The sequence below is a fragment of the Brachyhypopomus gauderio genome, chromosome 13 (assembly GCF_052324685.1).
Source record: "Brachyhypopomus gauderio isolate BG-103 chromosome 13, BGAUD_0.2, whole genome shotgun sequence".
Taxonomy (NCBI): Eukaryota; Metazoa; Chordata; class Actinopteri; order Gymnotiformes; family Hypopomidae; genus Brachyhypopomus; species Brachyhypopomus gauderio.
In genome coordinates this window covers 19,639,518-19,653,821 of record NC_135223.1, presented here as the reverse complement: position 1 = coordinate 19,653,821, position 14,304 = coordinate 19,639,518, and the positions used below count along the sequence as shown (strand labels likewise).

General features: G+C 47.5%; 1 protein-coding gene across 1 annotated transcript in view; it reads left to right on the top strand.

Moving 5' to 3' along the window:
* The window catches only part of LOC143474187 (neural-cadherin), a 96,170-nt gene that overhangs the window by 53,338 nt on the left and 28,528 nt on the right, over positions 1-14,304 (top strand). The window contains exons 6-12 of the mRNA XM_076971553.1: positions 1,721-1,970; positions 2,831-2,973; positions 3,861-4,033; positions 5,506-5,674; positions 5,785-5,955; positions 6,936-7,108; positions 9,746-9,913. Of these exons, the coding sequence (XP_076827668.1) occupies positions 1,721-1,970; positions 2,831-2,973; positions 3,861-4,033; positions 5,506-5,674; positions 5,785-5,955; positions 6,936-7,108; positions 9,746-9,913 (1,247 nt within the window). The remainder of the gene's footprint in view (positions 1-1,720; positions 1,971-2,830; positions 2,974-3,860; positions 4,034-5,505; positions 5,675-5,784; positions 5,956-6,935; positions 7,109-9,745; positions 9,914-14,304) is intronic.

The window sequence follows — 14,304 nt, the reverse complement described above, 5'->3', positions numbered from 1 at the left end:
AAGAAGGGAGGGCATAAGACATTAAAGACGTCTGTGTGTGTGTGTGTGTGTGTGTGTGTGTGTGTGTGTGTGTGTGTGTGTGTGTGTGTGTGTGTGTGTGTGTGTGTGTGTGTGGGTTTCCATTTCTGAGGATACACAGACACACACAAATAGATGCAGCTCATGCAATAGGGAGCAGATATGGGTCCATATATAAACCCATGCAAGACAACAGCAGCATAACCGGGGAACGCGTACGCGTGTGTGTTTGCGCGTGTGTGTGTGTTTGCTTTTGTGTCTGTTATCTTCCATTTCTCCACGCACCAGTAGCGACTGCATTAACCTTCTCAGATGTTTATCTGAGTATTAAATAGTGGATAATGAGCTTTGAGGCTGGCTGAGAGAGCGCGAGACTGATCTGAGATCTGAGCCCTGCAGCGCGGCGCTGCCCACCTTTATCAAGAGCCCACCGCTGATCACACACACAGCTCCCAGTGATTCACCGGCTTTCATTTCGTTTGCCTTCTGCACCAACCTCTGCTTCAGAAACAAAGAAAGACAAGAAACACAGACACACACACAGCACTAGTGTGTTGACATGGCTTGTGCGTTGCTGATCTGGAAGTCAGCATGCTTTCTGAAGCAGATGTGAACATTTTGAATGCCAGTTGCATTTATGAAATTCAATTATGTTTACATATCAGTGTGCCGAGCAGAAACGTGCCCTCTTTGGGTTGGTACGGCCGTGCCTGTTTCTTGCGTACGCCTCTGGATCCTGATTCAACTGTGTTCTGGATTTGTTGAGGTTTGGAAAACAACTTTATATTCTGGGGTCATTGTTTTTTTTTTTTTACTTTCTCTCTCACCATGGGGAGAGCAGCAGGTTGGCACACACAGCAGATGGAGCAGCTATTTACTTATCGAGTGTGTTCTGTGGTGGAAAAAAACCGGGAGTAATCTTTGCGTGCTCGGAGGAGCTGAGCAGAAGGGAGAGAAGATTATTATTGTTGTTTACCTTAAGTTGGGATTAGGCTGTAAATTGGTTGCCGGCTTTTAATAGGAGCTGGGAGGAAGAGGAGTGGGAGACCTGCTCCAATTATCACACGCAAACTTTCCCAGCAAGGATTTAACAGCGTGGCAGAGTGACGCGCGCGGAGGACTCGTCTGGTCTTCATCAAGCGCACCTACTGCCACCCGCAACCGTTCGCCCTCCCCGCTGGGGGCTTGTGGGGGATGTTGGTGGGGCAACTGTCACACTTAAATTACCTAGCAAAAATGCAGGTCCTCACACAGGCTCTTGAATGTATCGAATAAAGAATTGGCTCCTGTAAAATAGTTTGACTTAATATTGGCTGTTTTAACACGGCATACTAGTTATTTAAAAACCACTCGCTGTACTGAATCCCCAGTACAGCCTTCAGCTCGCGAGCACGTGCCATGAGAAATACACATGCTCCCTCATGGTCATGGGAGCACTAGATATACAGTTCCTGTTTCTGTGAGACTTGGGGGTGAATTCTAATTTTCAGTGACCAGCTAAGAGGTAAGGCTTCACCAAGGTTACCAAATCAATTCCCCATCTAAAATCTGCAGTGGTACCTCTCTGCCAACATGACATGATGTTTATAGGTCTCCTTTTCTGTATCTGCACCCTCTCTCTCTCGCTCTCTCTCTCTCTCTCTCTCTCACTCTCATATTGTTTCTTATTCTTTCCCTCTCTCTGTCCCTCTCTCCTCATTAGTGCTGGCCAGGGACTGTGACACCGGCCTGAATGCAGAGATATCCTACTTCATCCAGAGTCTGGAGTTTGCCGTCTCGTCTCAGGGGGTGGTGAGCCCCAGCAGGAAGCTCAACTATGAGCGGCCCAACCACATGTACGAGTGCGTGGTGGTGGCCGTGGACAAGGGCACACCCCCTCGCACTGGCACCGCCTCCATCCGCATCCGCATGGCCAACGTCAACGATGAGGCACCAGTCTTCTCCCAGACCGTGTACGTGCCCTTCACCCCCTTCCCAGTTAGACGCCACATCCTTTTCTCTCTGTCAGCACCCTTTCTTTGTTCTGTCTCTCTGTCTCTCTTCCACATTCTTTAGCTCTCCTTCTTGCCCCTCCCCTTTGCTTTGCCCCTCCCCTTTTCTGGATGTCATTATTTGGAGACCCCACCCCCCACTCACAGGGAATGGGACTCCAGGACTGGTCCAGGTCAGCAGCAGCAGGCATCAGGCTTGACAGGGTTCTGGAACCTCTTCAGAGGGGGTGGGGGGAGAGGCGGGCGTGGGGACGGTGGGGGCGGGAGAGGCGGGCGTGGGGACGGCAGCGGGAGAGGCGGGTGTGGGCATACAGTGGGTACGAGAGTGGCGGGTATGGGGGCAGCGGGGGCGATCCAGGCACAAGAGCTGCTAGATTGTTCAACGGGCACTGATGCTAAACCTTAATGCTGCTGGAGGCCATGGAGATTTAACATGATTTTTTTTTTACATAAATATCTTTTATTTCAAAATCTAGATAGACAAGAATTATTTGTTATGAAGGTTGTGGTGGGTTTGCCTGCATATTTCATGCCTCAATTTCCCTACATAAAGTGTATTACAGGTGTGTGTGTGTGTGTGTGTGTGTGTGTGTGTGTGTGTGTGTGTGTGTGTGTGTGTGTGTGTGTGTGTGTGTGTGTGTGTGTGTGTGTGGTCCTGGTCCTGAGAGCTGATCTAGTGCAGAGCTCGTGTGGTCATTTGTGAGTGCTCTGGGATAAGCTTCAGAGGAAACAGATGGTGAGCGTCTGATATTCAAAAACTGATGTCCCTCTCTCTCTCTCTCTCTCTCTCTCTCTCTCTCTCTCTCTCTATTTTTCTGCAGCTATAAGACCTTCTTGTCAGAGGATGCTGGTCCTGAAACTCTTGTGGCCATTGTGCATGCTAAGGACCCAGATGGAGACGGAGTTACATACGCCATCACTGGGGGCAATGAGGACAGTAACTTTGAACTGGACAATCAGAAGGGTGAGTAGAGATAAGACAAACACACAGTAACACAAACACAGACAGAGACTAACAGGCTTCTTGGAGTTTGAAGTGTAGTAACATGAGTGAGATACGCACACTGAGACCTGGGAAACAAATCTTACAAAGGTCTTCATCGTGCTTACAAATAGTCTGAGAGTGTGTCCACCTCTCTCCTGACTGGGTCTAAGAGTGTGTCCTCTCTCCTGACTGGGTCTGAGTGTGTGTCCTCTCTCCTGACTGGGTCTAAGAGTGTGTCCTCTCTCCTGACTGGGTCTGAGAGTGTGTCCTCTCTCCTGACTGGATCTGAGAGTGTGTCCTCTCTCCTGACTGGGTCTGAGAGTGTGTCCTCTCTCCTGACTGGGTCTGAGAGTGTGTCCTCTCTCCTGACTGGGTCTAATAGTGTGTCCTCTCTCCTGACTGGGTCTAAGAGTGTGTCCTCTCTCCTGACTGGGTCTGAGTGCGCTGTTCATCTGGATTGTTGGGCTTGTTTCAGGTCCTCACAGCCCTTTTGTAGACTACAGCTTTCATACAGCTTTTTAAAACAAGATATGTGTGTGTCTATTTATCTGTATAATGTGTGTAAATGAATCATGGTTGCATTTGCCTGCAGTCATTTACTGGCAAGTGCTTCTATCCTGTTCACACACACAGACACAAAACACACAAACACACACACACACACACACACACACACACATGCATGTGCACTCACAGACACGCACACACACACACACACACACATGGCATCAAGCTCCCACACTGTATAGTGCTCTAAAATGGTAACTTCAAAAGCTCCAAAAATTTTATTTGTAAGCGCAAATTGTGTGTGCATCTAGTCTGATTACACTAAATGTTGAGAAGAAACTCCTCCTGTTTTTGGACAGGCATCATCAAACTCCGCCGCAGTCCCCTCCCCAAACTGCGAGGACCCCAGTACGTCCTCAACGTCACGGCTACCGATGACAACGCCTCCGGTGGGCCCCTCCCCCTCAGCAGCTCCGCCCAGGTCATCGTGGGCATTAACGACATCAACAACAACAAGCCCTTGTTTAATGGGGTAAGAGACCCCCCCCCCCCTTCAGCTTCAGAATGTAAATGTAAATAATTGAAATGATAACTTTCCCTAAATGTTATCATATTTTTTTTTTTTTATTTTATTTTATTATTGTTATTTGTTCTTTGTCAATGTTATTGTCATTGTTAACATTGCTGTAATGCTTTGGCAACACTGTACCCTATACAGTCATGCTAATAAAGCTATATTGAATTGAATTGAATTGAATTGACAGTGGACCTCGGCGTTCAGCGACAGAAAGGAGCCTCAGCCACGTCGTTCGTGCAAAACGCTTGTGTCCGTGTCCTCTCACGAAACGTTGCATGCCAAGTAGCTGGTTAACCTTCTTCCATGTGTAGTTTTGTGCAGCTCCCCAGATGTGAGGGCTAGAGAGATAGATGAGAAGGGAATGAAAAAAATGGAGGGAATGAAAAAGATTGATTGGACAAGTTTGAACAATTTTGGGAGAACTTGAGAGAGATGAAAAGAGGAGGAAGAGCTATGTAGAAGCTGAGAGAGGAAGATAGAGAGAGGGAGAGGGAGGGAGACAAGAAGAGGGAGAGAGAGAGAGAGAGACAGGAAGAGAGAGGAAGCGAGAGAGTGAGCACTGTTGGATGAAAGGGACTTTTTGGGAATTTGGGGGCGGTGGGGAAGGGCAGCTGAAGGCAGACAGCTGCTAGTGGGAGATCTGAGGGCTTGGCTCTCTCCGGCGGCCAGGCGGCGTCTCTGGAGCGTGGGGAAGGAGAACAGCAGGAGCAGAGGGGGCAGGACAGCCTCCCGTCCCCTCCCGTCCCCTCCCGTCCCGGCCTGGCCGCTTCACTCCTGCTGCATGAATATTTCAGGGGGGAATTAGCCTCAGGCACTGTGGCTGCATATGAAAGAGGAGCATTAAACGCACCCAAGAGGCAACATGTGGGACTCCCCCACCTCCCCTGCCTGACCAGACCCCCCACACCACCTCCTCCCCATGCGGGCGGTGCGGGTGGAGCGACCCAACCGGGCCACGGTGCAGGCCACGGGCCTTCGTCAGCAGCACACGCCCCCGCCGCTTCCTGACGCTATGCATTCATTGGTCACCTCTGTTCATAATTGCACAACAGATTATGGCAATAGACCAGTGGACTATCTGTTAACGTGTTTTCCCTTGTTAAACTGCCAAATCCTCCTTAAGCCCTTCTCCAAAGTGTGTGCACATGCGTGTGTTTATGGGTCTGTGTGCGTGTGTGGGCTGTTGTTTTGGTCCCCTGAGGGCGGAGTGAGTTGAGCACTTTAGCCCTGCTATTGATGTACGCGCTGGGTCCGGCGGTCCTTTGACCCAGACGGGGGGGGGGGAGGGGGGAATAAGTGAAACGGTGTCCTCATTAGCAAGCAGTTCAGCATTGCTGTTGCGCTCATGTAAGGAGGCGCTCAACTCAGCGGTAATGAAGTGTGGTGTGTGTGTGTGTGTGTGTATGTGTGTGTGTGTGTGTGTGCAGTGTCATAATTACAGCTCCAATGCTCTGGTCCTGGAGAACCAGCCTCCAGGTACGTTTGTGCTGCGCGTGCAGGCGCATGACGCTGACGCTGGGGTCAACGGAGAGGTCAGGTACGGGCTCATGCAGCGGGACGGAGCCTCACCTGGCTTCACCATCGACCCCCACACAGGTACGCAGCCACACCTGAAACACGTCGCACCATCCACAGGGAGTCACACCGAGTCAAATCATTCGGATGTGTGTGTGTGCGTGTGTGTGTGTGCTGTTTGTCTTGTGCAGGGGTGATCAGCACAGCGGCGAGTTTCGATCGGGAGAGACAGAGGGAATACACACTGTCAGTAACCGCCACAGACCAGGGCGAGGAGCCTCTCATTGGAATCTGTCAGATCACCGTCCTCATCGGTGACCAAAACGACAACGACCCCAAGTTTGAGAACAGTCGTTACCAGTGTAAGAGGCTCTGCTACACCACTACTTCCAAACACACACACACTCACACACTCACACACTCACACACACACTCACACACACCGCTGCTTTCATTACTGTTTGCTACCAAGTCCCTCCTCTACTCACTTCACCCAGTTAATCAGAATATTTGAATATCTGTTAGTTTGAACATCTAAGAAGTCTATAATTTGCTTTCAACACAACTCCAGTCTGTGGATTTGCTCACGGAGCAGAGCCTTCTTGATGTGCAGAGGACTGTTTCAGCTCGTTTTAGAAAGGCGGAGCTGTTGAAGTCTAAAATCAATTTGTCGATATTTACATACAGACCTATTTATGTTCAAGCGGAAGATTGAAGGTGTCATTGCTAAGCCAGAGATGATCTGAAGGGCTTCTGCACCATCCCACTGTACCTCTAATTCACCTCCACATCTCCACCACAGAGAACCTGCTTCCCTCTCTGATCCCTTTTCTTAAAGATTCACACCTCTACGTTCTCCTTGCCATTACAGGGGCCCGATTCTTGCTGCCGTAACACCCTTTTAAACTGGAGGTTCTGATTCTAGTCAGCGCACATTAGACCTTAAATATGTAGAACAGTTTGGGGAAGGTGAGTCTCTTAGTGCCCCGGCGTCATGTTACATCAGCACCTGATGGTCTGAACCCTGTGGAGGATGAGAAAAAAGCTTTTGGAGATGTTTTTCTTTCTTTCTCTGCTCTCCAAACAGATTGGTGTTTGTTTACCATGTGCGCAAATATGTGTTTGATAAGTTTGATGTCAGACTTCCTTTTCATCGCGTTAAAAGCAGCGGCAGAGTGGCTCATGAAGTATTTAACGCAGAGAACGAGTGGTTTCTAGGGCAGGCGCTTGTTAGCACCGTGGTGGGCCCGTCGATGGGGGCGGGGCTTGGGGGGGGGGGGCGTCTCCAGAGCTGCTGCTGCTCCTCTGACTCCTGCTCTGACGTTAACCCTTCCTGCACCAGACTTCCTGAGGGAGGACACGGCAGTGGGCACCAGCTTCCTGCGGGCGGCGGCCCACGATGACGACCAGGGCACCAATGCCGTCATCACGTACTCCTTATCCCACCAGGAACCCGCCTACTTCCGCATCAACCCCGGCACGGGATGGATCTACGTCAGCCACCCAATCTCACAGGTGCAAGACACACACACACACACGCACACACACACACAAAGGGGTTTATTTGCATACTATGTAAGATCGTGCAGGGCTTGAAATATCTGTATGACTGCGCTATTATGTCATTTGAAAGGCTCATTTCTGTACAGATTTATTGCTCCATTTTCCAAATAATGGGGGCAGTTATGGGGTCAGAAATATGAAAACGCAGAACCCAGAAGACCTCGGCCCGACTGGACAGCACCTGCCCTGTATGGTTCAGCCTTTAATGCTGTAGAGCACAAGCTGACCCCAAACATTCCCATCAGGCTCTCTGCCTTTGGCTGACAGAGAAAGTCTGTCTGAATTTGCAGGTATATAAAACTATGTCAACATGCCCCCGAACTGGAATTTTTAATAAGAATATTATATTTGTAAGGTTACATCTGACAGACCCTTGTAGTAAGAATAGATCTGTGTTTCACTGACACCATGCAGCTGCTGTTATAAGTATACTCAGGGTAAGCTGCCTCCCTGTTACTCAGGTGTGTGTGTGTGTGTGTGTGTGTGTGTGTGTGTGTGTGTGTGTGTGTGTGTGTGTGTGTGTGTGTGTGTGTGTGTGTGTGTGTGTGTGTGTGTGTGTGTGTGTGTGTGTGTGTGTGAGACCAATGCTCACCTCGGTCTTTGTTGCCTCTCTCAGCATTTGCATATTAAACATGACACATTGCAGACGAACACTTCAGCCATGGCTGTATATGTGCTGCTTCTACACAAGCACGTTGGCGGGAGGAAGCCTGCTGTTCCTCCACGCATGAATATATTCACGCCGAGCTGTTTCCCACACTTCCCTGTTATCCTCTAGGCACAGTGTGAGATGCTGTTTATTTATGGGAGACGCTCTCACCCTCTCCTTCATTTGCTGTTGTTATTCCTGTTTCCTCCCTCCCTCTCCCTCTGTCTGTCCTGCACTGTTGCTCACATGCCCTGTCTGTGTTGTCTGTATTCCACCCTGTCTCTCTCTGTCTGTCTGTCTGTCTCTCTCTCTCCTTTCTTTTTGTTTGTAATTCTCTTTTTTTCTTGCGTCTTTCCTTTCTCTTATTTCATTTATTCTTACTTCTTTCCCTCCCTCCTTTTTACCGCACGTGTGTGTGTCTGTGTGTGTGTGCGCACGTGTGTGTGTGTGTGTGTGTGTGTGTGTGTTTGTGTGTGTGTTAGTGTGTATGTTTGTGTGTGTGTGTGTGTGTGTTTGTGCTCTTGTTGTTTGGTCTGTGCAGAGATGTCATCTTCCCCTGCCTCTCAGCCCAGCAGTGGCGGGCCGTGTCATTTCTGCGCAGGTTATATAAAACCTGCAGGTTCACTGTCTGACATTAGGAAGGATCTGTGGACACACACAGGCCTGGGCAGGGAGACAGGCTGTACTCAGATGATGGCGACAGCGCGATTTGGCCAGCCAAGCATCAGCGGCAGCCGTGATGAATGAGCTGCATTGTGTGCTGTCATGGCTGGAGTGAAGAGCATAGATTTTCTCCCCATTTGGCAGTGTCATTAGAGCCCCCCCACCACCACCACCACCCCCACCTCACACACACACACACACACACACACACACACACACACACACACACACACACACGCACACGATCATATACACACCAGTCCCTACAGGCGGTGCGTCTGAGGGCTGGGCGAGCGTAGGGAACCTCAGGTGAAAAGATAACATGTGGTGAATTATTAATGCAGAGTTCACTTCCATCACGTTCTCGCCTGTATCCCGTTCCCATCAACCTGACGCGGGCGGATGTAGCCTGTGCAGTGGTTGGAGGGCAGGCCGACGTTTGTGGGGATCCAGCGGCCTTCTGTCTCCTCCCCCTGCTGACTCCTCCCCCTTGCTTAGGCCGTCCCTCTTCCCTGCAGTCGTGATCTCAGTGTAGGTCATCACAAGCAGGGGTCTGCGATGTGTTTGCCAATAGCTGAGCCCCTGCCTCGGTTTGTCCAAACGGATCACTGCTTGAGAGTCCAGGCGTGAACTAGACCTAGCCTGCCTGCCTTCAAACAGAGAACTTCTGTTGCTCTCTCTCTCTCTCTCTCTCTTTCTGTCTCATTTTATGCCTTCACATCTGTCTGCCTATCTCTGTGTGTCTGTCTGTGTCTCCGTCTCTCTCTCTCTCTCTCTCTGTCTCTCTCTCTCTCTTTCTCTCTCTGTCCCCTTCTTCTATGATGCATGGCCTGAAAAGCAGACCTATTTTGGAGGTTGTTAACTGCTGACTCAGAAGAACTCTTACATTTTTAATCGAACAGTGGTCATTTGAATGAAACACTGTGAAATATGTGGTTCAAACGTATTCCTCCTCCATTTGTCTGTGAGGCCTCAGCCTTGAAAGTCAAATTAAGAGCCAAAATAGAGAGAGCCTTAGAGAACAGTGTGTCTGTGCCACCACGCTGTGTACTTATGTAGTCTGCCTGCCATATTCCAATGAATAATGCTGACTTTTCTTCACTTTAAAATGTCCCTGCCTTTCTGGTGCTGTCAGGGGGTAGAGAGAACAGCGATTCCTTCATGTGTTGTTGCTGTCATTAAGGACGGGTCCTTTGGCTTTGCGTTCGTGGCTAGATAAGATGTGAAGGCTCAGCTAACAACCCGTCCTCTGTGTTGTTCTTCTCTGCTCCCACCAGACGTCGAGGATCACGCAGCAGATCGTGGCCACAGACGGCGGGAAGCGCAGCGCCTCCGTGGACCTCACCGTCACCATCACCAATGTGCACAACCAGCCCCCGCAGTGGGAGCAGGCGGAGTACTGGGTCACCATTCCCGAGAACACCGTCCGCGACACCAAGATCGTGGTGAGTGCCGCTGTCCTGATGCTCCGTACGGCCTGAGGTCTGTTCACCCTGCCATTGTGTACTTGCTGTCAACATCAAATCATCATTATACAGAACTCATAAAGCTGCTAGTGCTTGAATTGCTCAAATAGGTGGTTAATTTTTGTGTGTTCTACTAGTGTTTTTGTGTGTTTAGCTTTAGTGATTCAGTATTGCGCTACCGCCCATGGAAGTGTAACTGTGCTGTGTCTCTGTGGTCAAGCCCAGTTAGGGTTAATCGTGCCGCCCATGCCAGTGTAACTGTGCTGTGTCTCTGTGGTCAGGCCCAGTTAGGGTTAATCGTGCCGCCCATGCCAGTGTAACTGTGCTGTGTCTCTGTGGTCAGGCCCAGTTAGGGTTAATCGTGCCGCCCATGCCAGTGTAACTGTGCTGTGTCTCTGTGGTCAGGCCCAGTTAGGGTTAAACGTGTCGCCCATGCCAGTGTAACTGTGCTGTGTCTCTGTGGTCAGGCCCAGTTAGGGTTAAACATGTCGCCCATGCCAGTGTAACTGTGCTGTGTCTCTGTGGTCAGGCCCAGTTAGGGTTAAACGTGTCGCCCATGCCAGTGTAACTGTGCTGTGTCTCTGTGGTCAGGCCCAGTTAGGGTTAAACATGTCGCCCATGCCAGTGTAACTGTGCTGTGTCTCTGTGGTCAGGCCCAGTTAGGGTTAAACGTGTCGCCCATGAGAATGGTGTTTCTGTTGGTGAGCCTTGTTCCATATTTTTTGTTTGGTTTCTTATTTGGCTGATACTTTGTTTGCTATTTCAGCTTGTTTTGTTTTCTGTCAGCTTTCATTTGGCAGTCTTTACAGTCAGTGAGCGACTTACCAACCATCGTCATTTGGCCACCTAATTTGGGTGGACTAGTTGTCAGAATTTTCTATTCTAATTTATTCAAATGGTATGAAATAGTGTGAAAAACATGTTTAGTATCTCTCTCTCGCTTTCTCTCCACCTCTCTCCACCTCTCTCCCTCTCTCTCCACCTCTTTACCCCCACCTCCCTCGCTATGTCTCTCTTCCTCCTACTGTTATATGAAGATAATTAATCAGTAAAGACAGCCAAAAGGGGCTCCATTTTCACTCCACCAACATCTTCATCTTGCTGTTGCCAGATATTCTCACATATTTTCACGATATTCATACACAAGCAGACATGAAAGAGGCTCAGGTGAGATGTTTGAACAGAGCAGTACCACGGGCACTGCCAAAGAGCATTGTGTTAATCTGGCCAGCCACACAGCTGCAGTCAGATTTGCTGTTGGTTTTGCAAATGAAACTTCTTGAATTCACAGCACACACACACACACACACACACACACACACACACACACACACACACACACACACACAATATGCTATCAATTTCAAACTCCTGATTAGACACATTGAGAACAAAGAGGCATGGTGTGAAGAAGGCGGCTGGGATGACATGGCCAGTGTATTAAGTTATACTGTGGTCTCTTATTGCCCAGGTTCCTGCTCCAGAAGGATCCTTAATTACTACATTCATTTTCTGACAGCACTCTCATCTCTCAGCGCTCCAGTGAATGTCTCTGCCATAGATAATGAATGCCAATCTAATCCACGCACATATTACAGATGTTTCACCCGCTCTCTCTCTCCTTCTTTCTCTCCTGTGGTTCACTAACCTTCACCATTAAGTAGCCAGAGAGATTGTTGTTCTGAATTGAGATCAATGAGCTTCTCGATTCAGGCCACATCCTACGTGTTTGCATGTGTTCAGACCACATCCAGAACACTCCATGTGCAACTGTGTTCAGACGACGGCGCTCCCCTGTGTTCGACTGTGTTCAGTGTTCAACACACTCCTGTTCGAACAGCCTCCAACACGCTCCTTTCAGTTCTACTTCCCATATCCGAGGACTCAACATTGACATTGAGCACTGATCTGTGGTCTGGTCCACACAGTCACCCACATGCACATTATCACACCCATCAGAACATCTTTTGAAATTTATTTCCATAGGAAAATCACACACACACACACACACACACACACACACACACACACACCCGTTTTGCACACTTCTGCCTCTATTAAAACACTGCAGATGAGAGCTCCATTGTCAAGTCTCTGATGTTGTCATTCTTCCCGCTGCCATTGGTGTGTAATGAGAGAATTTCTAATGATTGCTAATTGCACGGTACCTCTGCTTTCACACCATGAGCAGGGAGGGCCATTACCCAGCATGCACGCTGGCACTAGAGAAGAGCCAAGCTGCAGTGGAGAGAACCAAGTCTTTTGAACACAGTTTCCATCTTCAGATCTTACAGCTACAGACTATTTCACACCCTCCTCGTTGCTTTTGAATTGCGATTGGCTCTCAAATATTTGTGTACCTGTAAATATCTCTGTGTCTGTGCTGTGTCTTGCTATCTTTCACATTTAGATGCCTTTCTTACTGATCATCTGTCTTTGAGTTTGTGGTCTTTATAATCTCATCACAGAAATCAGAAGTATGACTCTGGTGTCTACTGTTACAGCTGTCTCATGCTGAGACATAAAATGAAATGTGATTAATTCCATCCAAATCAGCAAGAAGGAAACTTCACATAACATTTGTTGTGCCCATCCAGTGCTTCTAGGGTATTTCTTGGGTAATATGTAGTTAATTATGATTTTTTTAAAGTAACACTTACTATGAGTAATGTATTAAAAGTTAATTATATATGAATGACCTAATAAATATATAATGTAGTTTATTGAAATATATTGATTTATAATGCATGTCATAAGACTGTATAATTACTCATAAATGGTTATAACTTCATGTAAAACACCCTATAACGCAAGCGTATAAAGCTTTACAAAATCCATTTTCATAAAGCATAATGGCATTTGTTCATAAAAACAATAATGTTGTAATGCATTTGTAATGGCAGGTGTGTTTTTAAAGAAGAAGCAGTTGGCGAGGTAACAGCACATGTTTACTTTCCATAGTGAAACAGCACAAGCAGCAGTCATGCACACAAGTCTCTTAAACACAACAATTCAAGTCTCTTAAACACAATGAGTAAAGTCTCTTAAACACAACAATTAAAGTCTCTTAAACACAATGAGTAAATCTCGTAAACACAAGTAAAGTCTCTTAAACACAACAAGAAAGGTCTCAAACACAATGAGTGAAGTCTCTTAAACACAATGAGTAAAGTCTATTAATCCAAGTAGCGCTTTTGGGTGCAGTGTAGCTGAACACTCTGAAACAACCGCAGAGAGATCAACAGTGCTTCACTGATGTCTTCTTGGTGTACTCTTGGATCTTGGATGGTTCATCCTGGTTAGTGGTTCATTTTGGTTTGTGGGCTTCATTAATTCATGCACAATGCAGCATTTCAATGGGGTTGAGGTCTGAACTTTAACTGGGCCATTGTAACACTGATTCTTTTCTCGTTTTAGACATTTTGAAAGATTTGCTGGTGTACTTGGAGTCATTATCCTTTCGCATGACTCAATTTTGACCAAGCTGTTGGATAGATGGCCTCACATTTAAATCTGAAATACTTTGGCATACAGTCAGTGAGTTCAAAATTGACTCACTGACTGCAAGGTGTCCAGAACAAGCTGCAAAATAAGCCCAAATGATCACCCCTTCACCAAAGTGCTTGAAAGCTGTTATGAGGTGGTTGTACTGATAGCTGTGTTGGTTTTTTTGCCAGATGTGGAGCTCTAAATTATGGCCAAACTATGCTTTGATCTCATCTGTCCAAAGGACATTGTTCCTGACCTTTCCTTTTGTGGTTTGTTCTGATACGACATGCTACACTTAAGCCACGCTGTCATGCTCTTTTTAGAACGAAGGCGCTATCTGATGTCAACCCTTCCAAACAAGCCTTACTTGTCTTTTTTCTAATTGTACTGTCATGAACATGAACATTTAACATGTTAACTGTGGCCTTTTTTGCAATTGCACTGAGCATTGTATGACCCTTGGGTGAATTTGCTGGGATCAACCACTCCTAGGAAGATTGCCAACTATCTTGAATGTTTTGCAGTTGTGGATAATACTTCTCACTCTAGAATGATGGACTTCAGATTGTTTGGAGATGGCCTTATAACCTTTCCCACATTGAGGGGCAGCAACAATTATGTCTGTAAGATCATTTCTGTCATTTATGTAGTTCCTTCTTGGCATTATGATAACACATCTGAATGCTCCAGACCAGCAAACTGCCAGGACGTCTGTTTTTATGGAGGTCGTCACATTTGCTGATGATTAGTTAATCAAGGGCATTTGATTAGCTTGATCTGGCTGCTATGTACCCTCTTAATTCCTGTTGAAGCAGTAAGGGTGGACATTGTTTTTCACACATTGCATGTGCATTTTGCCCTAGTTTTTATTAAATAAATAA